The 24,724-nt window shown below is 56.7% G+C and overlaps 1 protein-coding gene across 1 annotated transcript; it reads right to left on the reverse strand.

The window, feature by feature from the left end:
* Nucleotides 1-864: 864 nt before the first annotated feature.
* PLEKHO2 (pleckstrin homology domain containing O2) lies at nt 865-21,021 on the reverse strand (the record flags this gene model as incomplete). The annotated part of the gene is made up of 6 exons (XM_081088863.1): nt 865-1,866; nt 4,081-4,179; nt 5,795-5,899; nt 10,178-10,294; nt 15,277-15,426; nt 21,010-21,021. 6 exons carry the CDS (start codon nt 21,019-21,021, stop codon nt 865-867), a joined length of 1,485 nt encoding a protein of 494 aa, XP_080944989.1.
* Between the last annotated feature and the right edge of the window lie 3,703 nt (nt 21,022-24,724).

Genomic DNA, 24,724 nt, shown 5'->3' on the forward strand with positions numbered 1-24,724 from the left:
AACCACAGAGACCCAGATATAAATCCCATCTGGGGAGGCACAGAAGTTGGGGCAGCTTCTCTCCTGAAGGCTGATTTAGAATGAATCGCATACAGGATTTTCTGACGATGACGTCGGGCCGTTCCGAAGTTCACCTGTAGAGGAATGCGTGGGGCTGGACACAAGCTGGTCCAGAGGCAGAGGCTAGACTAGGAGACCTTTCGGGTTCCTCCTCCACCCTGGAGTCCTCCTGCCACACTCACCAGGGGAGGCCTGCAGAACAGGAAGGCCCAGAGAGGAGCCACACGGCAAATGGCTTTCTCACACCTGCCTCTGACCTGCCTTCAGGGGCTTTCAGCTGAGGGATGAACCTACAGCCTGGACCCAAGGCCTCAGCAGCTACTGGTAATAGGCGGGCAGGAGGGTTGGTTACGACTTGAAGCTGCCTTTGCCAGGAGGCTGTCCGCCTGGGAGTATCTGGACATAGAGGCTGTGGGGGGCTCAGCTGTGCTCTATTCAGAAGTCAGGAATGTAAACTACGGGGGGTGAGAAGCAGAGATGATGCTACCCCCAGAGCCCCGAGTGCTGTGCCAAAGCCCTGGGGCAGATCGGAACAACCATGCAAGCACAGAGGTCCTGAGTGTGTGCTCCCAGCCCGAGCGAGGGCCCGGAGGCCAGGCCAGTTAGCCAGACAGTGGCCCTGGGTGACACCTGCACCGCTGGCCAAGGCCAGGCAGGAAGGATACCAGGAGCCTCTGCAGGTCCTGGCCAAACACTGACGTGTCCGATGGCCCTTCAACAGCCTGGTCAGAAGCACATTTCTTGGCAGGGCTGGGCTCGATGAACCAGGCCAGCTAGGAGGGACCCTGCCCCGGCCGGCAGGCCCTAGGGTGCACTTCTCCTGTAGAGGGTCACCAGCTCCTTCCGCTTTTCCCGCAGCCCCGGTGCTTCCTGGCTTAGGTCTCCCAGATCTCGGATTTCCTGCAGGACCTGGGTGGCCTGCCTCAGCTGCTCCACAGCCTCGCTGAGCAGTGTCTCGGCACTCACCGGGGCCGGCTCGCTGGCCAGCATCTTGTTCAACAGTTTCTCCGTCTGTTCTGAGGCCACCTGCACCTCCAGCTGGGCCCGGTACAGCCGCTGCTGTGGACGCCGGGGGCCTTCCCCAAGCAGGTCCCCCATGGAGGAGCGGCGGGGTTGGCTCTGAGGCGGCAGTTCCCAGGGGAACACGGTAGAAGCGGTTTTGTTCTCCGGGGGAATTCCTGGAGTGCCAGCAGCCTGGGATGGCTCCACAGGCTCAGGACTGTCGTCCACGCCGTTCACTGAGACCTGCGCTGAGCCTGGGGCAGAGGTCTCAGAGGCCCCGGGACTCCGGGCTGGCCCGGAAGCCTCCACCCCAATCATGGAGGCTCTCAGTTTCTCCGATAGGATCTTGGGTGGGGGCGTAGGGGGCTTCCCACCCTCCTTGGTCGAAGCCTCAGAAGTCTCAGAACAGGGCACCTGGGGTGGTTCCGCACTCTCAGGCACAGGGGGCTCCTCGGGGCTGGAGTTGTCCCAGCTCACCTTCAGTTTTTCAGGCAGGACCCTGGGGAGCTGCTCAGAGGAGCTGTCCTCCCCCACTGCAGTCTCTGAGTCTTCCTGGCTCTCAGGCTGCGCCTCAGAGCTTGCTGAGACAGGGGTTGGGGCTCTCTCCCCGACAGGGGTCTCCCCTCTGTCACCAAGGGCGGTCACCTCGGGAGCTGGGGAAGGCTTGGCAGGAGGCAGGAGGGGCCGGAGGGCCTCCCGGGGCGGGGCTGCGCTGACGTCATTGCCGGGGGTGAGCACTGGCGGCCTGCTGTCCAGAGCATCGAGGTCCAGGCGAGAAAGCCCATCGGAAGCTGCGCTGGCTACCTGGTGGGGGCAGCATACGGACATCATCATGGATGACTGGCCTTTGGGTCTGATGTGCCTGCGCACAAGGGTCCTAAAGCCCTCCCCTCCAGGCTGCCCAGGTCCCCAGCCCCTCTCCACGCCCTCTGATGAATCCTCTGCTCTCTCACTTGGAGAATTCCCTGTGTCAGAATCACAGGCCAGAGGTCAGAGCCAGGCTGCCCTCTCGGTGCCCCGGCCGGCTTCTTCCAGCCAAGGAAAGAGGCCGCTCGTTTTAGTAGCGGTTGTCCTGGCCTGGGCAGCCGGGCACATGGTTCCAGCCCTGTTTCTGACCCTTCCTGGCTGTATGGCCTTGAGAGGGTTCCCTCTCTGCACCCACCCACCCCGTAGGTGTCAGGACCAGGACTCTATAAGTCTCCAGCGTGGTGTGCGCTCACTCACTTCTGCTTCCCCTCCCTGGAGACCTCTGTCCAGGCTGCCAGCCCCACACCCAGCCCTCTGGCCCAGATCTCTCCAGCCCTCGCCTGCCCAGCTGCTCAGCAGCTTGTGCCCACTCTCCTCACATGGTCAGATGTGGCCCCAGGCACAGGCAGCCCTGGACCACAGCTGACTGCCAGAGGGGAACAGCTGCACCAAGCAGACAGCTGCCACCAACTTGGCCCAGGGCTCCGCAGGGACACCCAGCAACCACACCTGGTCCTGGGGACCTTCCCAGGGAGCCCCAGGGCCCAAGAGCAGGGCTGGACAGCAGGCCCCTCCCTGGTCCCTCAGATGGTGGGGTCCTGGCGGGGACCCTCACTCCCCTTTACACGCACACAGGTGAACTGGCGACACACACGTTCAGTCACTGGGATGAGAGTCCCTCCCTGAACTGGCTGGCCCTCCCCGCACCCCCTAGATCTCCCCCCTCAGGTACCCTTGCCCCTCTGGTTACTTCAGTCCTTCCCTCTGCAGCTTTCCCCTCGGCTGACAGACATGAACAGGCTGCCTCACCTCAAAGCAAACTCTCTGACGACCTTGGCCCCTTCCCTTCCCCTTCTGTCTTCCTCTGGTCTCCCACTCCAGCACCCTTAGCTCTGCACCCTATGACAGTCCCAAGCTGACCCCCCTGAGAGAATATGCTGTAAGCATTACCACCTGCCTGTCTCTCACCCGCCCTTGTGCCTTGTGGCTGCCAACCTGGCTGATGACCTAGGGCCCTATGCCCTTCTCCCCCTGGATGTGCCACTCGCCTCCTGGCCTCCTCTTCCTTGGCTCTTTACTGCCCCTCAGTCCCCAAATGTGGCATGTGCTGAGGTTCTTTCCTGACCTCCATGGTCTCTACCACCCCACCATGCACCCCATCAGCAACAACGATCTGAAAGGGGCTCTTCAGTCACCCCTCCCCTTGCCCATATCTTCTCCCAAATTCCCTGTGCCCAGGGCCTCTAAACTGCCCAGCCTCCAGGTGTGGAGGCTCCTCTGACAACCCTCCTTCTCTGTCTAGTGCACCTCCCCCAGCCTGCAGTCAATCACAAGCCAGGCGGACTCTTGCTTCCCAGTCTCTCTCCCACTGGCCCCTCCCTTTTCAACCCCTCTGGGAGCCTGGAGCCCCCATTGCTCCTCTTTCTCCTGGTCCCCTACCTTTCCTTCCCTCCATCCAAACCCCTGCTACCCTGGGCCTCAAACTGACCTCTGGAACACACCCTCCCACCATCCTGTCCTCAGTTCCGGCATTCAAGGTCTTCCCAATTTCCTCCCCGACCCCACCTTCCCTGAAACATCTCCCAAAGGGACTTGGCACACTTTGCACTCTCCTGCCTCCTGCCTCAGCTCACACCATTCCCTCCACCGGCACCTCCCTCGCACCACATCTGCGAACTGAAATCCTCTCCGCCCTTCCAGGGCTGCTCAATGCCAGGGGGTCCTCTGTGCAAAAACTAGACACAGCGCTGCTTGCATGTCTTTCTCCAGCTGGGAGCTGAGCTCTGAGAGGCACAGACCACTTTGGGTCTGTCGCCCTCAGGCACCAACTCTGGCTGAGGCCGGGGTGTGGACTCACAGTGCAGTAGGCACACCTACACGCTGAGCACGGCTACCACATGTGCCTGCACTCAGACCCCGCACACGGCTCAGGAGGCCCCAGCGCCAGGCGTCCTCAGGAAAAAGGGGGCCTGAGCCTGGCTGCCATCCTAAGGAGCTGGGTCCCGGGCTCAGCTGACCTCCCATCTGTCCACGCTGGGGGCAAAGTCTTACCTCCTTCAGGTGGATTCTCGTAGGTGGCCGGCGCTGCTGGCCCCCACGCACTCGGTTCCGGGTCACATGCTCCAGCGCACAGCTCTTGTCCACCTTTATCTGGGAAGGAGAAGGAACCAGGTCAGTCCCCACCAAGCCTTGGGGAGAGAAGGAAATGCCCAGGTGTTAACTCAAAGTCAGAGTCTGGACCCACAACCTCACTCACAGGGTCAGAGCCCCATCGCTGCCTCTCTTTGAAGCATCTCCCCATGTCCGACCTCTGCTCTCCGTCTCTGCACTGCCTCTGTCACCTCGCTGCAGGCCGAGGCTCTCCCTCTGTGGCTGCCCTCTCTGGGCTCAGTCCTCCTGCCCCGATATGGGCTCTCGGCCCTTGCCCCTCGGTCTACTGCAGAAATGTAAGTGGCCCCGAGGCTGCCTTTGGGCTTAGCTGGGGACGGCGAGGAGTTAGCCCATGATACCCTGGTGTCTGCTTCCAGAACAGGCTTCCCTGGCCCCAGCTGCTCCCCCAGGACCCTTGGGTCCGAGCATCCAGAGGCAGCATCTCCTCTCTGAGGGTAAGGGAAAGGGTGAGGACTAGCCCAGGAAGACACAGAGTAAGATCCACACAGGAAATCTAGACTCTGAACCCGGAGCAGCCTGTCCCTTTGGTGGGGGGGTGGGGGGTGGGGGTGGGGGCTGGAACTGTCCAGCCCCCAGGTGAGGCTCAGGGCTCAGGCCACCTGGGGTCCAACTGCCTCTGTTCCTCAGAGGAGGAGCTGACCCCACTCCACCCAGACTGTGGGCTGAGGCCCAGTCCCTGCTCCCATCGCCCGCCCCATAAAAGGGGAGTATTTTCCCAGCCAGTGAAGCGCTGAGCATGCCGGTCACACTGAGACATGAACTAGGAGCCTTGGGAAAATTTGTCCCCTCGGGTCTCAGACCTCTGCAATCCCAGGGCCACCCCAGGCAGCCTCCAGGACCATTTTAGCCCAAATAGCTACAAACCCACGCTGTCAAAGATGACCCTCCCTAGGAGATCTGGCTGTGGCCACTGTGGCCACCGTCACCACTACAGCACAGGGGGTGGGTGGCCACTGCAGGCAGATAGGGAGGCCCAGGGCTAGAGGCAGCCTGGCTTCCACTTCATGGCCAAACTGAAAAGTGAGATTTCTGGCCGAAACCGGTTTGGCTCAGTGGATAGAGCATCGGCCTGAGGACTGAAGGGTCCCAGGTTCGATTCCGGTCAAGGGCATGTACCTGGGTTGCAGGCATATCCCCAGTGGGAGATGTGCAGGAGGCAGCTGATCGATGTTTCTCTCTCATCGATGTTTCTAACTCTCTATCTCTCTCCCTTCCTCTCTGTAAAAAATCAATAAAATATTAAAAAAAAAAAAAGTGAGCTTTCTGGCTTTCAGCTCACCCCCCAAACCTCTCTGGCTGGGCCCACCTGCTGTTGGGCTACAAGCCTTTAAATTCTACCCCACCACTCACCCATGTTTTCATTTTAACAAGTAACTTAATTTCCTTACACCTCAGTTTCCTCATCTGTAAAGTGGGAATGCCACCACCTACTTTGAGGGGTGTTGTGAGGATTAAATGAGGTAACAATAGCATGGCCCGGTTTGTAGCAGCGACATAATCAAGGGGTCGTCTGAGGTGAGGCTGGGCAGGGTCCCTGAGCTCACACAGGGGGGAAGGGGACACAGAGCTGTCTGTCCACAGGACTTCATCGCACCTCATCGAAAGCCTTGTTCTTGCCTCGGCTGATCCCTTCATTGAGGGCTTTGATCCAGGATTCCTTCTCCTCCCCACTGGGTGCTTGGAACTTGATGTTGCTGACCTGCAGGGGGCATGGGTGGGGTAGACGGCAGATGTTAAACCTGGCTCACACTGGGGTCTGAAGAAAGCTCCCATCCCAAATCCAAGGTGGGCCATGCACAGCTGGCTGGGAGCAAACCACAACGACCCCACCCTGGGGCTTCAGGGGAACGGGGTGGACAGGTCCAGCCGAGCAAGGGCTCTCCCCTGGTGCAGCTGTCAGACTTAGATTGGAGTCAGCCTTGCCCTGGGGAGGGAGCTCAGGTCTGGCCCCCGCCAGCTGCTGACCCCTGGGCTTGTTTTCTCTGAAGTAGGAGTAGTCCCAGTCTCCTGGGACTGAGGTGACAGAGGTGACAAGCATGAGGGTGTCCATGGAGAAGGCCCACTGGAACCAGAATCACCTTCAGCTCCCCAGTGGGCCCCACAGCAGTCCTGGCCACAGATAACAAAGTCCCAGGGTCTCCTTTCTGGCCTTGAATCACAGACGGTAAGAAAGGGCACTGGGGTCCTTCCCAACCTCCTCATTCTACAGATGGGGAAACAGAGGCTCACAGATGGGAGGGGATTTGACCACGGCGGCCTAACGTAATGCCATGACTCCTGACTCCAGACCCTATGCCACCCGCCCCACAGGGCCCTCTCCATCTCGGGCAGGAGCTCCAAGCTCCTATATTAGAATCAGAGGGCAGCTCAGAGAGCCCCCTGCCCCCCGTCTGCCAGGCCCCAAGGCCAGACAGAAAATGATGGAAGGAGCGAGGCCATGCAACTGAGGGGCTGCTTTGCATGGGGGACACAGCAGTGGGGTCTCTGAGCTAGACAAACCACCACTTACAGCTGGCTGACCTGGAGCCTCAGCTTCCTCGTCTGTAAAAGGAGGCCACCACCCTGACCTGCCGATGGCGCTGTGAGGGGCACAGACATGTGAAGTGTTAAATCTGGAGTTGGGCATAGAGTGCTCAGTAGCAGAAATTATCACCATGGCCTTCCTTCTGGACAAAACATCCCCAGTTTTCTCACCTGGAAAAAATGCTGAGGGAATTCAACCTGACTCAAGCCAGGGCCCGGCACACAGTAGGTACTCAGTAAACAGTTACTGAATGAATGAGCCAATAAACGAATGAACTAGCCCAAGGTTCCTTCCCTTACCCCATTGTTGGGCCATTGCCCACTCTCTGACCTCAAGATGCCCTACTTCTTCGTTGGGCGGGTCGCCAGCCTGCCCATCCCCCCGCCCTGGTGTTAGCGCCTTCCCTCCCACCTCTCTCCCAGTTATGTAACACCAAAGTCCCCCTCGCCCCTCAGCATCCTCATTACATAACTTCCTCCTGGCTGCCTCCCGCTTCTCTTCATACCAGGCCCCGGGTCCCACCCGCCCCCCCATGCCAGGCACAGCCAAATGCTCATTTGCATGACCAGGGTAAATTCGATCCTGGCAGCAGATCTGCAGTTAAGTCAGAAACCCTAGGGCACCTTGGCAACTGCCTCTTAGCCCAGCCATCAGGGCTGCTGGGAGCTCAGGGAGGAACAGCATTGCATCCAGGCTCTGCGAGGGCCCACCCAGCCCTGGGATGGGGCTGTGAAAAGGTGGACCAGGGCCAGTGCCTCTGAGCCAGCTGCTGTTCCTGCTCGCAGGCCCTGATTGGTGGGGCCGTGCCTGGTGCAGAACTTAACATCCCAGAGAGCTTGGGAGGCATGTACTTGAATACAGCAGTAAATGCAGCAAGAGTGGGGTGAAAAAGACCACTGGCCTGGGAGTCGAGATCAGAGTTCTGGTCTCACCAACCTGCAATGGCACCCTGCACAAGTCTTTTCACTTGGGGACAAGTGCAGAACCACTGAACCCAACCCAAACTATGGCCTTCCTGTTGGCCAGCCCCCTGAGGCAGGCTGCAGGGAGGAGCGTGTAGGCCAAAGGGCCACCCCAGGAGAAGGAATACAAGGTGAAACAGGACCCAGCCCCACCCTCAGGAACCCTGTGATTCTGCTGAATGAGCCAGGCATCCCACAGGGTGATCAGAACCGGGATAAGCAGAATACCAAGGAGCTGCTCCTCCTGCCCCACCCCCACCCCCACCCCCATGTCCTGAGGAGCCACAGGCTACAAAGGTTTCCACCCAAGTTCTCCAGCCAAGAAGCCCCAGGAGAAAGGACTTTAGGAGCTAACAAGTCTGGCCACAGCATAGACCCACACAGGCCTGGGAAGGCGGGGGGCGGGGGGGACAAAATGGCAGAGGGGCAGAAAGTGGGAGGGGAGGGGAGGCAGGAAAAGGAAAGGGCCAAGCTGGCTGGGACCAGCAGGCAGCAAGGCCCGGCAGGGCCACCCTGCTTCCTGGCAGCGTCTGTCTGTGACCTCATGGCAGGGGCGTGGGGATGGGGAGACGGGGGAGAGGGGCATGCAAGACACTGGAGTCTTTGTTTATTTGATTAGAAGGAAAAACAGGCGGCCTCAGGACCAGACAGCCGGGGTCATGTGACCTCCCAGCCAGAGGGCAGCGTCACTGAGGATGGGGAACACCCAGGGCGATAGGAAAGGAGGGGGAGAGGATGAGGGGGATGTGGTACTCTGGGTGGTTCCCCGTGTGCCCTCTGGAGAGCTCCCACTCTCTGTGTGAGCTCCTAGGGTGGCGAGGGTCAGAGGCCCCTTGAGTTGGAAGCAGGGTGTACTGTCCTCCCACTGCTCTGCAGCCCCCACCCGTTGCTCCATAGCGCACTCCCTACGATCACCCTGTTCCCAGAGTCACCCTGAGCCAACCTGAACTCTGAAGAATTGGGGAATGGAAGGGAGGTGTTGGCCGAAGCAGGTGAGAAGGCAGATACACAAACAGGCTTCTCTGAAGGTGATGTCCCACCCTGCACTGGGCCTGGCCCACCTATCCCACCACCAGCTGATCCTCAGAACAGGAGAAAGGAGGGGCCCAGGACTGGCAGAGGACAGAAGCCAGGTCCCCTCCACTCCACGTCCACATACACTCACTAAGAGACACCCAAAGACCCAAACAGACCGTGGCCAGGTGAACAGAAAGAGGTGCACCCACGTGCACTGTACACACAGGTGCAGACCTTAACACATAATGAACTCCATGTCTCTCAAAACACACAGACACAAATACAGTGCCCACCAGAGAGAAAGCAGGCCTCCCCAGCAGGATAAGGGCTCCTGGCCCGAGAGACCAAAATATGGTTCTCCTCTTCTCACAGAGCCCTAAGTAGCAGATACCACGTGAAACCTGGGCCCAGCCCCATGAACCCTCATGACACTATAAACCTGCCCCCCGCCCCCGTGGGCACACCCCCAATCCCAGAGTCAGAGCCCTGCCTACAGTTGCTGCTTTGCCCTCCCCCAGGCAGAGCAGGGCCAAGGATTAGTGAGTAGAACAGCATGGCCTCCAAGGCCCAGAGCCACCGAGGACTGGGCTCCTGGCCTGAAAGCTGGGGAAGAAACAGAATGGCCTCCAGCAGGCCCAGACCAGACCCGCTCCCCAACCCCCCGCATGGGTGACTCAGCCCCACTCTGGGAGGCTCCACATGACGTGCAGAGGTCGGGAGAGGCGTGACCCAGTGCAGAGGGGGAGATCTGGCCAGAGGTACTGTACACGCCAACCTCAATCTGACTCCCTCCTGACATGTGTGAAACTACGCCAGCGTCACTCACCCGGACTGCCTGCCAGAGACATGTGGTGCAAACAGCAACCTCATCTGTACACACAGCATGTCCCAGGGGGAGAACCTCTCGGGCAGGAGACTTTCTCCAGCATTAGCCAGAGGAACGTGCAAGGGAGGGCAGCTGGGAGGCTGCATGTCTCCACGGCCTGAGTCCAGGATAGAGGGCCCACCCAGGAAGCCAGGGATAAAGGGGAGGCCGCTCCTTCCCCTCTGGCCCAGACTGTGTCACAGTGTCAGAGGTCTGGTGGGATGAAGGCCTCATCCTCAGCTTTCCTGCCTCAGCCCTGGGCCTCCTGTGTCCAGGGTGTGGGAGAAAGCCAAGTGCCCCACCTCCCAAAGGCTACTTTCCAACCGCAGCCTGGGAGGAGGCCCCAGGGCCTGGAAGGGAAGAGGGGAGCAGAGCTCTCAGCAGAGCTCTACACGCATCTCCTATCAACCAGGGGCTGGGAAGACTCCAGGACGAAACGCGCAAAAGGTCCCACCTGTGGCAGCCCCAGATCTGAGCCTCAGGCACACTCCACAGAGATTGTGCGGGCTGCATCCGGGGGCCCAGCCTGTCTTAGAAAGCCTCCAGGGATGATCTTCCCAAGCAGACCCCAGCCTGGAGGAGGGTCAGGCCCAGCAGGCACAGCCCTACCTTGTTCCCTGGGGATCGCAGCAGGATAAATCGGTGTTTCCGCTTGAGGAGGGCACGCAGGTCCTGGCACTTCTCATAGCTGCCCAGCTCCACTGTCTCCACACATTTCTGCTCGTCCTGTGGAGGGATAGAGGGGACGTGAAATGGTGAGAGCAGGACACACCCAGACTCTCAGACACCCAGGTCCCGCCTCGGACCCGCCTGCCAATCAATCACCAAGATGAGATATTCAGTCCCCGGCATTCAGTCTGTGCTGGCTGCAGGGACACGCTCAAGGCTCACAATGCACGTGAGAGATGGGGCTCACCCTCCGGAGATGGGGAACAGGGCTGATCCGAATGTTCCTAAGGCAGGAGGAGGAAACCCAGGAAGCTGGAGAGGCTTAGAAAGGGTGCCTGGGGGTCCCCGCAGGCCCAGAGACCAGGCAGAGATGTGCAGAATTGTAGCCTGGAAGAGGGAGCAAGCTGTCACAAAATGAAAAAAGAAAAGAAAAAGGCTTTCCAGGCAGAGCCACAGAGGGAAGCGTGAACAAGGCATGCTTGGGGCGACATCCCTGCCTTCACCACAGTGACCTGAGTTGATTCTCTACTGGCATCTTCCTCTGCTGACCCTGGGCTCGGGGAGAGGCCACTCTCCATGGCCTGCACAATGGAGAGCGCAATGGCTCCTTTAAGAGCACCCCAACCGAGGCTGTCATCCTGAGGCCCCATCACTAGAAGGGCCAGTGGTCAGCCTCCTCTAGGCCATTCCTGGACACCAGCGAGACTCCTTTCTTGCCCACCAGGCCTGGCACCTGAGTGTTTCCTCCACCAGGTGCCTCTCAGCAAGCTGCCGGGGCAACCTCCTCCCCCAATGGTGATCAATTGGTTGCTATTCCAGAAGCCTTAGCTGGAGCAACTTCCTGGATGTGGCACAGTCTCACCCTGGAGACTCCAGGGAAAGAGAAGCAGGCCCTGGATCAGCGGGGGTAGAGGAGGCACTGGCCTGGGAACTGGCCAAGTGAAGCTGCTGCTGGACGTCACACAGCCAGCAAGAGCACCCACCCGGGACCTCTCCGTGCTCTGCAGTTTGGGGGGAATATCTGGGAAGCAGTGATTCAAATATCTGCAGAGGAAATGGCCTCATTTCCCTCCATGAACCTGCCTATACTGTTTCCCAGGGTTCCACATCCACAGATTCCACCAACCTCGAATCGGAAACATTTGTGGGGGAAAGTTACGTTGTTGCCGACATGTACTATGTAGTTAGGCCTACGTGGTTGCTTCTTGACTGAACATGTACAGACATTTCTTTATAGCCATTATACCCTAAACAACTAATTACACAGTATTTACATTGCATTGGGTATTATAAGTAGCTAGAGATCATTTAAAGTATATGACAGGATGTGTGTAGGTTATATGCAAACACTATAAGATGGAAATCTTATATAAAGGACTTGAGCACCCATGGATTTTGGTATCCACGAGGGTCCTAGAACCAATCCCCTGACTCATTTTATAGAGGAAGAGAATGAGGTTTGGAGGTGAACTGATTTGCCCTAGGAGCACAGACCCAAACATAAGGGGCCAGAGCCAAACTCAACCCCACACCCTCTGACTCCAGGCCAGAGCTCTTCCCAGCACAGCGCTCTCCTCCCTGCCAGGGGCAGAGGCAGGCATGGGCAGTGCCTTAGCAATAGGTTGCTCTGCACCAGGGTCCTCCAAGTGTGGTAGCTGGTCCAGCAGCAGCAGCACAACCTGAGAACTTGTTAGAAATGCAATTCTCTGGCTCCATTCCTAATGAATCATCATCTTAGGGGAAATCTGAGTTTTAACAGCCCTCCAGCTGATTCTAATGGATACAAAAGTTTGAGAACCTCTGTTTCTCAACCTTGGTGGCCGGGGGACCTTTAAAAATCCCAGTGCCACCCGCCTGGCGTGGCTCAGTGGTTGAGCATCGACCTATGCACCAGAGGTCATGGTTCAATTCCTGGTCAGGGCACATGCCCGGGTTGCAGTCTCGATCCCCAGTATGGGGCATGCAGGAGGCAGCCGATCAATGATTCTCTCTCATCACTGATGTTTCTATCTCCCTCTCTCTCTCCCTTCCTCTCTGAAATCAATTTAAAAAAAAATTTTTTTTAAATACCAATCTCCAGCCCTGGCCAGGTGGTTCGGTTGATTGGAGCATCATCCTATACACCAAAAAAGGTCGGAGGTTCCCCAGTTGGGGCACATGCCTGGGTTGTGGATTCGATCCCCAGTCAGGGCACGTACAAGAGGCAACCAATTGATGTTTCTCTCTCACATCAATATTTTCTCTCTCTCAAATCAATGGGAACATATTCCAGGTAAGGATTAAAAAAAAAAATCCCAATGCCCAGGCAACATCCCAGATCAATTACCTCAGGATCCCTGGGGGGTGGTGCCCACACATGAAACTTTTTCAAAGCAGATGACTGTACAGCTAACGAGGATAACCACTGATGTACCCTCCCTTCAGCCCCTTAGGGAAAGGGGAACATATGGCCAGGCAGCTTGATATTCCCCATCCAGATTCAGTCAGGTGTCTTTCCCATTTTTGCCTCTGCACATCTTTCCAACCCCTAGTTCCGTGGTCAGCAAACTGCGGCTCGCGAGCCACATGCGGCTCTTTGGCCCCTTGAGTGTGGCTCTTCCTAAGCCTTAGGAGTGCCCTAATTAAGTTAATAACAATGTACCTACCTATATAGTTTAAGTTTAAAAAAGTTGGCTCTCAAAAGAAATTTCAATCGTTGTACTATTGATATTTGGCTCTGTTGACTAATGAGTTTACCGACCACTGCCCTAGTCTCTAATCCCTTCCACATTTCTCCACGCAACACAGGGGTAGCACAATCCACCTGGTCCAGGCAGCTCCACTGCCCACCCCTTGGTGCTCCCGTGCTCCTTTGAGGTCCCCCATCCACAAAGCACCTGCCAGGTGCAGGCACCCAGTTATATGCTAGGGACACTCTGCCATGGGAAGAACAGTCCTAACTTCCTGCTGGGCCATCACTCTCTACCCGATGCTGCCTATGTCTGCTCTCCTTTCTGTTCTCCCTATAATGCCCTGCCCACAAAGGAGCAGCTCAAGAGCAACATATTTAGGACCAGTTGCTGGAATGAACGCCTGACTCAGAGTGAGACCCCAGGAAGTCCTCACCTACTGGGCATCCAGAGGAAGGGGGCTGCCTGGAAAAGGACCCCCAGGTGCAGAAGGTGCAGGTCACCTGCCCCATGTGCACATGCTTCCCCCAGCTGGACAACTACCGACCCAGACACAAAGGTGGTTCCTCTCCACACCCAGCTCCCCACGGCTGTCTGTCCTGGGTCTCCTCTCCACCCGAATCGCTGAATCATCTGGCCCTTCTGCAGCTCAGAAAAACAGATAACCCAGCAGGCGCTGGGCGGGGGCAGCATTTTTGGAATGTCAACCTCACTGACAGCAAAGAGACAGCCAAGAGCCATTCGCATTAGCCTAGTTCCTTACATCAAGAAAGAGGAATTGAACTAATAAGCATTTCTCAATTCCCACTCCTGGGCCAAGCTCCCCACCCCTGAGAGGGCGAAGTTCCTGAAGCTTCAATTGAGGTTTTTAACAGTGATTATTTTAAAAGGGTGATTTAGGTTTTTCATGTTTAGGGGATGCAAGATCCTTCCTGCTTCCCAGCTGTGGCCAGATGTGGAGGGGCAGCCCAGGACAAGTCTGGCAGTGCCTGACAGGCTGGCAGCTGGGGACCTGTCACTCAACTCTTAGGCAGCTGGGACTGGAGAAAGCTTGACAACACCCTTTATTTATAAAAACATCCCCCTGCTGCCACCACAGCGCATCCTCATTTGGTGAGAGCAGCAGTACAGACCATCTGGGGGGCTGTCTGAACGACTCATCCAGCTCTTCTCTGACACCCCAGCTCCATGAGCCTGGGCCTCGGGAAGGACAGGCAAAGTGCTCCTCAAGGGTAGCTCCTTTAATCACGGAGATCCGGGCGCCCAATCTTTCTTGGCCTGGGACAATTACGGATTTGCCAAGATACCCCGAGGCATGCTGAGAGGCTGAGGAGGAACAGGCAGGATGCCCTTTCTGCCTCCAGGCCGTTCTCCCCGTGTGTTTCCTCTGTGAGAGGCATACAGTGATAGCCCATGCTCAGTGGATGGGCCCTCTATAGCCCCAACCCCAGGACACACACATCATAAGTAAAAGATCTTTCCTCCTCAGGTTGTCACCAAGAAGTTTTTCAACTCTTAACACCAATTTTAGCATCCTTGTTGTCGAGGTTCCAAGCCTGCTGAAATGAGACAGGGCGCAAGCCTGCAGTGGGAAAATGTGAGGACTGTGAGAGGCACAAGGACAGCAGAAGTAGCAAAGTAGCAACTGGTAGCTCGACGTTAAAGGAGAAAGAAAAGATGAAAAGTACAGTCTGATTATAAGTGACTCCGAGCCACAAGGGAAGACTTAATTTAGGCTGGCGCCTTCTTCTGAAGAAGGCAGAGAATACTCAATATGCTTTAGAGAACGTCCACCCGAAATAGGCTGTAGAGTTTATTTGCTGGCATCAGTGAGTGGAAAGAGCACTGGATTCGGTTCTAGACCTGGCTCTTCATTCACTGACAGGCTGAGCAGTCATTTGGCCATCCTCGGCCCCAGGATCCATCTCTGTAGATCCATCTCTGATGACATGATGACTGCACTCATGGGACTGTCGAGAGTGTCATACGAAGAGCTCTAAACACGCATGAGTGATAAGTATTATTTCCATTATCATTGATAAATGGAGCAAGCTTTAGTTTTCTGGAACATTCATATATGTGGAACCTACCGCAGGGCCAGGGAGTTGCAGTGTAGGCATGCCACTGAGAAGACCCACTCATCCTTATGCACATACACTTCCAACAGCCCCTCATCCAGGAGCCCTAGACTAGCATCTGGAGCTACCGTCCCGTGCCGCGGAGACCCCGAGAAGAGCAGGTGCTCGTCCAGGGCTGCACAGCATGGCAAACATGGAGCAGATCTTCCAGGCCCGGTTCTGGGTTCCCCCTGCTGCCCTCACTTTGGCCCCTGCCCCAGCACCCCAACCTCAGGGCCAGGCAGGTGCTCACCTCATTCTCGTAGACCAGTAGCTGGGCCTGGCAGAGGAGCAGATAGCGGTCTTTCCAGAGCCCTAGGAAGCCCCCGCTGCTCTTCTTGATCCAGCCAGCCTTGTCCGCCGTCCGTGCTCGCTGGGGCTTCTCGCTCCCCTCCTTCACACCCTGGAAGACAGCACCAGACATACCATGAGGGCTGCCACATGGGGGCACACAGTCCACAGGCCTAACCAGGGACATATCCCTCTGCTGGATACCTACTGATATCTTCCCATGTGAGCTTCCCCACAACCCACCAAGGCAAATATTCTTAACCCGGCCTTAGAAATAACAGTTTATTTGCTGGCAGCAGCAACAACAAGATTAGTAGCAGCCACCTTGTACTGAGCCACCATTTTCACGCACTGTCTCATCTAGTCCATACAGCTATCCTCCAAGGCAGTGGCACCATTATCTACATGTCACAGCAAACTCAGAGGGGTAACGTGCCAGAGTCACGCAGCTGGAAGGACAGAGCCAGAACTCACAATTCTGCCTCCCAGGTGTTCATTCAACCAGCCAACAAATGCCGTCCTGAGCACCAGCAATGTCACGGATGCTGGAGCCGGCAGAGAGGAATGAAAATAATGGATCGCTGCCCTCAGAGAGCCGGCAGTTTAGGGAAGGAGGAGCTGAACAAATACACACTAGGCATAAACACAACAAGTGTGAAATGCTACGAAGGAAACAGTGAAGAGGTTGGCAGGTGAGAGAGGACAGTGCAGGCCTCCCACAGGAGAGGACATGCAAGCAGAATCAGAAGGATGAGAGGAGGAAGCAGGCAGAGTGGTAATCTGCCTCCTGCCCCTGCCCTTTTAAAGAGCACCCTTGGAAGCCTCCTGCTTCCGCCCCAAAACAGGAGGCTCCTCTGCGCTCCTCCCCACCGAGTCCAGGACTTTGGGGCAGCCACCCCACCTGGTGAGGGCTCCAAGGGATTTGCCTTGGACGAGTCCTTCTGTCAGACATGGCAGCCACCCTGGGGCCTCCAGGCCAGCCACTGACATCTTGTGCCCCTCAACCACCTGCTTGGTTAGCTGGGTGCCAGGTGTATGCCTACCAGGTGGGGTCAGATTCACCTCTGGTTCCCAGCACCCAGCACTGTTCCTTTACACATAACGGGTGCTCAAGAAATATCTGAGAAATGAAAATAAAAATACATGCCACTTGCTAACCACTTTGCTTCAGTGACTGGTCTGCACAGTAGTGAGTGTGAAGGGGAGGGTGGAGGGGAGGGGATCAAGAGCGTGTCAGAATCTAGAGGGTGCTGGAAGGAAATTAGCACTAATTTTTGACTACTTTGTAATTTACATAAAGCTCAAAAAAGTGGCCCCAGTTAAAAGCACACCTCTCCCCAGGGGATACCCTGTGGCCACAGCTGCCTTTGGAAGGACAAGCCCAGGCAGATGGAAGTGTGGTGAGTTGCCAGGGGCTGGGTAGGGCACGGCCTCCCTGCTCTCTCACCTGGTTCTCACTGTGCCCCCACCCCTCTGAACTACAGCTGGGGATCTGAGCTTTGAAGTCCAAGTCACACACACCAGAGGCAAGTCACTTGGTCTCTCGAAGCCTCCGTTTTATCTGTGAAATGGAGATAGATATAAATACAGAAATGGCAAAGATTATCGTTCCATGAGGGCAGTGACTTTTGTTTTGTTTACTGCTATATCCTCAGTGCCTAGACAATGTCTGGGACACAGCAGTGCTCAATCAATATTTGCTGCTGGATAAAGACATGGCATGCAAAGCAGTGCCTAGGAGACCTAAAGTTAGCAAAAGGTAGTTGTTATTGTTGTCACTACCACTCCCTCTGCCTCTCAGGGACCTCTCTCCCTGGGCCTGGTTCAGAATCTAGAACTAGGTCCTTTCTGGGCTTAGCTACTGGGCATTACTGCCCCTGGAGCTCCTTGGAATGTGAGGTACATCTCAGGGTCTCTCCCTAACTTTTGGACGACAAGAAAAATGGGGAAGTTGGATGGTCCCAAATGGTCTTCCCGGATGGACGAATGAGGAAGTGGAAGGCTTGCCTGCAGGCCAGTATGAGCCATCTGGACCAGAGAGAGGACTTCAGGGCCCTTTACAAGAAGAGGGAGGCTCTTGTATCCTATCACCCACCCAACTCTCCTCCCCAGAGACCCTGTGTTCAGCCCCATGGGCTGTGTGACCCTTGGGGGCCTCATCCCCCCAAGGCTGGAAGGGATGAAGTGGGAAGCGGGAAACCCCACCCCCACATTTCAATCAGCAACTGCAGCACTGTTAGCTCCTTCCTAGGCCTGCAGGCTCAGGCTACCGTCTCTCAAACCAGGCAGTAGGGCCGGTGGGACATGAAGCTGCTGCCTGGATGTCCCACCGCTAAGCTCCAAGCCCCCCTCCTGCTTTTCAGGGCCCACCACCGCCCCTTTCTAAGCCCCTCCACTTGTGACCTCCCCTGCCTGCCTCACCTACTGACACTGTGAAACTTCCTGCCAGCTGGGAGCTCCCAGGGAGCAGAACTAGAGACTTGTGCCTTGACCACAGTCCTCTCTGGTTGTAGCAGAGCAGTGCCCAGGGAACGCCACGGCTGGATTAAGTAGAGAAGCCAGTCCAGGGCCTAAGGGATGGGTGGGGCCAGGATGAGGCAAGAAGGCACTTTGGGATTGAGGGGAGTGACAAGTGAGGGGCTGGAGGCCTGAACCAAAGCCCAGGGAAGGGTCTCCTTATGAGGAATCAGCCACCGACACACCAACAGCTTCCCCCCCTGCCACCCTTCACCCAACTCCTCTCCCTGCCCCTCAGACATTCATTCCCCCACCAGGGGCCTGGCTATGTCCCAACAAGTTTTCATAAGTAGCCCCTCCCCTTGGCAGGGCTCACAGGGGGTTTTATCTGGCTCAGCCCAGTTTCTCAGCCTCCTCTCCTCTTGTTGACCAGCTGACCACTGTGCTTCCTGTTTCGCTCCCTCCTCTCCCATCGCTCCTCACTCAGGCTCTCCCCTGCCCACCGTGGGCAGCTTCTGAGGCACCCCTAGGCACCGTGGCTCCCCTTTGCCTGAAGTGGGAAGGTCTCTGTGTCATTCATTAAAAAGAAAAAGATGCCAGGTCACCCTGACCCTGTGCACAGGAGGGAGCGGGTGGAAAGCCACAACAATGGCCATAATGGAGAGAAAATTTGTTGACCCCTCACAAGACTGGGAACTTGCGATGACGATCTTTGCTGGGTGTCTAAACCCAGTGATGCTCTGATCAAACTCTGCTAAGAAGCCACCAGGTCAGAGCCCCGCGAGGAACTTCCCATCTGACAGGGGCAACACAGACCCTACTTGAGGCCCTGTTGGGAGGGACATAGCACCTACCTGCAGGGATACCTCAGTCCTCGCTCTCTAATAGGACAAGGAAGGGCTTGAGGTTGGTTTAGGAAGCCCTTGCAGAAGGCAGGGTTTTGATAGGCCTGTGAAGAGGGAAGGAGACACACACCTTGGCCCAGAGAAGGAAAGATACAAAGGGTATCAAAGACCCTACAGCCTCAGCTCCTTCACTATAGAATGAGAAAGTACAGCCTGGAAAGGGCCAGAGGTTAGCTCGAGGTAACAGAACCAGTCCTGGGACTGGACACTGCCCTGCCTCTCTCTAGATGGGAAAGGGCAACTGAGCAGCCTGGAGGCCACACCAGGAAAAGGCATGACTAAGAAGACAAGGGTAGAACCCCAGGGCAGAGCGGAAAGCCGAGTCCAGGGTTCTCAGCCTTGCACCAGTGTCAAGAACACCTCACATTGATATTTGCACTTTTCAAAGCTTCTGCACACATCGCTGCATGTCTGGATCTCCCACCTCTCATTTTACAGATGGGGAAGCGAGGCCCTGGGAACACAAGTGGACAGATGTCCAGTGCCCAGACCTGCACTTCACCGAGCCTCAGCCTGACAGAGGTCATTGAGGCTGTGGGGCCTTGGCACCCGGGTGGCTGGGACATGGGGAGGAAGCTCAAAGCTGGGGAGGGGCTGAAAGCAGCCATGTGGGAGTGAGATGACGAGGCCAGCCTGCGGTCATGAAGCGCAGCAGGTGACGATGGTCTAAGAGGGGTTTTAGAGAAACAAAGGTGGGACACTGGGGCCTACGGCAACAAGAGTAAGTGACTAGGAGAAGAAATGAGAAGAAAAGAATTAGGGATGCCAAAGAGGAGGTAGGGGATAGGGAGCCCCTGGATGTGTGGGGGAGAGGTAAGCAAGACCTTGGTTAACCCAGCTGTTTGGGGAGCTTTTGGTGCTGTCAGTAAGTGGCAAAGTTGGAAACTCAGAGCCAGAGGGAGTGCAGGGCTGGGCTGGCCACGAGACAAACCGTGGCCCAGGAGGCCCCGAGATAACTTCCCTTAATTGGGGGCCAGAGCAGATCAGAAGATGGAGTAATCCTGTCTCACATCCTCTGGGAGAAGAGGTGGGGCCACAGCCAGACAACCCAGCCCTCACAACAGGGGCCTGGGGCAGGGGAAGGCAGCCCTACCTCTGTCAGCAAGAAACGAAAGCAAATCACAGTGAAGTGACTTGGCCCCCTACTTCCACCCGCTCTAAGAGCAGGGGCCACAATCACACTGTCTGGGTCTGGGGAGGAGGCCCTCAGGCCCAATATTTTATAGAAGAGGAAACACAACCTGAGAGGGGAAGTGACTTATCTACCACCCCAGAGGAACGAAGGGCCTGGCCTGGAGGGAACCCTGACACCCCAGCTGCCCCTGGGCAGTGGCAGAAAGGACATGGGCACTGATGGGGACACAGGCAGCCTGGTTCACTCAGGCAGGGCTCCCCGGGTGGCCAGGGTTGCCTCCCCACCCACCCAGGCACAGACATACACCCTTCTCCTTGGCTGAGAGGGTCAGAAGCTCACACACACACACACACACCCACACACACCCAGAAGACAAGAAGCAAGTCCTCTACTCAGCCGGCCCCTCCTCTAATTTATTCATTCCACAAGCACACATTAAATGCTTGCAGTGTGTTTGCAAGTAAAGGGCAAGAGTCACAGAGTGCCTGACCCCTCCCCAGACCAAGAGGGTCCTGAGGGGAAAGAGAGAGGCTCACAGGGGCACTGCTGGTCCGGCTGCCCAGCTCCTTCCGGGAACTAGCCCTCCCGGGGTGGGGGAGGCAGGGAGGACCAGCCCCTATTGGGCCAACTCTAGGGTAGGTGAGCGGGTAGGGTGAAGGGGACTTATACTGGGGGGAAAAGCAACTTCTCCAGTCCTCGGGCCACCAGAGAGGGGCACAGCCGCAATATTCCTTCAGACAGTCACCCCAGAACCCACAGACCCTCCCAACACACACACACACACACACACACACACACACACGCACGCACACGCACACGCACGCACACACACACCACAATCCACACAGTCTGCCCCTCCTGATCCGACCTGCTGGCAGGGAGAGTCAGCGGTGACCAGCGCTCGAGCCCAGCACCCCAGGCCGCTTCAGCAGAGCTCAGTCTCCCCGTCAATCCAATGGGAACAATAACGTGCCCCCAGTGGGTGAGCGCAGCCGAAGAGACAGTGAAGGAGGATGGGTCGCTGAAGCCGGACGCGATCCCTCCCGCCGCCCTGTCCGGCTCTGCCCGCTGGGGGTGGGGAAGGTGCCGGCGTCCCGAGACGGCGGGAGAGGGGCTGGAGCAGGGCCTGAGCCCGGGACCCCCACCGCCGTGAGCGGCTCGAGACCCCCGCCCAGGCCCCCGCCCGGCCGGCCCTCACCTCCTCCTCCATGGCGAGTCCGCGGGGTCCACCGATGGGCCGCTGCGCGCTCACTCCCCGCGCCGCGCGGGCTCCGCCACCTCCATCCGCGCCGGCCGGGCGGCGGCTCGCAGCGCTCTGTCCCGCCGGCCGCCCGGGGCCCAAGAAACTTCGGGGGGGCGGGGCCGGGGGCGGGGAGAGGCTTCCGGGGGCCGGGGGGCGGGGCCTCGGGGGGAATAGCGGGGCCCGAGGCCGGGGGGGAGGGGGGCAGGCGCGGCGGGCGGGGCCTGGGCGGGGTGGGCGGGGTGTGCGGACCGGGAGCCCGAGCGGGAGGAAGAGGGCGGGACGGGGCGGAGAGAGGCTTCGCCGGCCCGCGGAGGCAGAGGGGCTGGTGGGTGCGAAGGGTGCGGGGACCCGGAGGAGGGGGGTGGTGTTTCCGGCTGGAGGGGGAGGAGCGGGAGCGGGCGGGGCCCGAGGGCGGGGCCGGGTGGGGCCGGACCGGGGAGCTCCCGAGGCGCAGGCGGTGTGCGCCTTGGAGGTCCCCGACCCGAGCGGCCGGGGTGGCCGAGCGCCCCGGGCGGCCCGGAGCTGAGGCCCCCGAGAGGCTCCCCTGTTTCCTCCCCGACGCCAGGGCAGTGGCGACGACCTGGTTCCCTTCTCCCTGGAACCTCCTGGCAAGTCAGGGCCTGGAACTTGAGTCCCATCCGGGGAGTAATGTAACCGGAAGACCTGGGGCTGGGGCTGGGGCGCTGGGCTCCGAGTCCCTTCGGGGAGAGGTTCTGCCCTGGCTCTCAGGGGTCCCCAAATGCCGTGTTCTCCAGCTGGGCGCTGCTTGGAACTGTACCCTTATCTGGTTCCAACACCTGAGGGCCACCCCAGCCCCCTCCCCATTCAGCGGTGATCTTGCACCCTGACCGCCCTGCTAGGGAGTGCAATGTGGGGACCAGCAGAGAATGGTGTTAGTTACACCGCGCACCCGCAGTTTGCACTTAGAGAACAGAGACCCAGAGAGAAAGTGGCTACATCCCATCCGCCAGCACCGCCTCCCCTCCCCCCGCTCCTCCCCACCGCTTCCCCTTAGCTCTCAGTTGCCCCCGGGTCTCAGCAGGAAGAATTGAGTGCCTGTGGGATCAGTGGTGACCTCCTTGGGCTCTGGCTGCCGTAGCAGCAACTGCCCCAGTTGATTGAGCTCTCCTTTCACTGCCTTCTGCTGGCCCTCAGGCTCCCGAGCAGTCCCAGCCCTACATGGAAAGGGGCAGCTTGGGGACCTAGGGCCACAGGCCAAGATGGAGGCACACGTTTCCCTCGTGCCTGGGCCTGGGTGTCTTTATCTAAGCAGCGGTTCTCAACCTGTGGGTGGCGACCCCTTTGGCGGTCGAACGACCCTTTCACAGGGGTCGCCCAAGACCATCCTGCATATCAGATATTTACATTATGATTCATAACAGTAGCAACATTACAGTTATGACGTAGCAACGAAAATAATTTTATGGTTGGGTCACAACATGAGGAACTGTATTTAAAGGGCCAGAAGGTTGAGAACCACTGAAAAGGGATAAAGAAAATCCAGCTCAGAGATCTGAGAAAATCCGTGTGTATGACAATCTCTTGCAGCCCATGCCTGAGGTTTTATTTCCTCAATCTGTGGAGTTGTGGCGCTATTGCCTCCCATGCCCGAGGACTCAGAAGATCCGTATCTGGAAACTCAGATTCCATCTTTAGGAGAACTGATACCCCGGGGAATTCATGTTGTTGCTCAGTAGCGGCTTGTGGTGGAGGTGGGGTGAGGGGGGTTTTGATATCCAGCCAGCTCTGCCACTGTGAGGAATGAGACGCTGGTAACCATTCAGCCTCAGTTTCCCCCTCCAGCCCCGGCTGGCCCTCTGGTTGTTGCCTCCACACCACATGCACTCACTCAGCACAGATATTTTATTGGCCTTGATTGCTTGCCAGGCCCTACACTAATAGCTGGAAGATAATGGCAAGACCAGGGTCCCTGTCCTCCATCAGGAGAGAAAGGCATGTAAACAGATAAGAAAACTGTGCTAAATGTGAGGGTGGATGAGGAAAGGAAGGACACCCAACCAGGACAGGTGTTCTAGGCAGAGGGGACAGTGTGAGCAATGGCATAGAGGTTTGAAATAGTGTGTGTGTGTGTGTGTGTGTGAGTGTGTGTGTGTGTGAGTGTATGTGTGTGTGAGTGTGTGTGTGTGTGAGTGTGTGTGTGAGTGTGTGAGTGTGAGTGTGTGTGTGTGAGTGTGTGTGAGTGTGTGTGTGTGAGTGTGTGTGAGTGTGAGTGTGTGTGTGGTGTAGGGGGGCAGGCTGGAGAAGCAGACAAAGCTCAGGATAGAGAGGGCCTTGAAGGCTGTGTTGAGAAGACTACATTTTAACATCAGAGAATGGGAAGTCATTGAAAGTTTTGAACTATGAAAGTGATGGAGTCTGCTTTGCATGTGCATCATTTATTTATTTATTTAAAAATATATAAGTATATTATTGATTTCAGAGAGGAAGGGAGAAAGAGATAAAAACATCAAAGAATCGTGATTGATTGATCAGCTGCCTCCAGCACACCCCCTTCTGGGGATCGAGCCTGCGACCCAGGCATGTGCTTTTCACTGGAACCAAACTTGGGGCCCTTCAGTCCACAGGCTCTATCCACTGAGCCAAACCGGCTAGGGCTGCATGAGCACCATTTAATCAAGTTTATTGGGTGCTCTAAGTTGGGGTGCTTTCCAATACTTCATCCTGGCTTTTATCTATTCATTCAAAAGAATTTAGGGAGCCTCTTACCTGCTTACCGTACTAAACTCTTCGCATGTATCTCATTTAATCCTCACACAAGTAGACATCCATCCATGAAATAAATACAACTGTTAACCTCATTTTACAGATCAAGAATTCAAAGCTTGGACCTATTTAAGGTCACTTGACTGGTACGTGGTGGTGCAAGGATTCAAACCTCATCTGACTCCAGAGTCTGTGCTTTCTCCTAAATGACCTATTTTGGCAGCATTGTGTGACCAGGCTACACAAGATCCAGGCCCTGTCTTGGAGAGCTGATATACCAGTAGGAGGACACTGAGAAGGCTCTGATGGAGTACACAGTGTGTGGTGAGAGCTGGTTCCCAGAGGGAGGGGCTGGAGTGACTGACTTGTATTTAGTCGGGTTAGTTGCGGAAGTTAAGAGAAGAGAGGATTTTAAGGAAAGAGAATCAACTGTACCAGAGATTCAATAAAATAAGTGTCCGCAGCCCCGGCTAGTTTGGCTCAGTGGATAGAGTGTCGGCCCACAGACTGAGGGTTTGATTCTGGTCGAGAGCACATATCTCGGTTGTAAGCTCGATCCCTGGCCTTGGTCAAGGTGGGAGGCAACCAATCAATGTGTTTCTCTCACATCGATGTTTCTCTCCCTCTGTCTCTCCCCCTCCCTTCCACTCTCTCTAGAAAATCAATGGAAAAACATCCCTGTGATGAGAATTAACAAAATAATAATAATAATAATAATAATAATAATAATAATATGTCCACAGCCCTGACTGGTGTGGCTCAGTCAGTTGGAACTTTGTCCTGTACACCAAAAGGTCACCGGTTCAATTATTTCTGGTCAGGGCACATACACAGATTTTGGATTTGATCCTGATCAGGTGTGTACTGGTGTGCCTACGGGAGGCAACCAATTGTTGTTTCTCTCCCTCTCCCCTCCTCTCTCTCTCGAAAAATCAATTTAAAAAGA

The sequence above is a fragment of the Myotis nattereri genome, assembly GCF_964212035.1.
Source record: "Myotis nattereri genome assembly, chromosome: 1".
In the NCBI taxonomy this organism is placed as follows: Eukaryota; Metazoa; Chordata; class Mammalia; order Chiroptera; family Vespertilionidae; genus Myotis; species Myotis nattereri.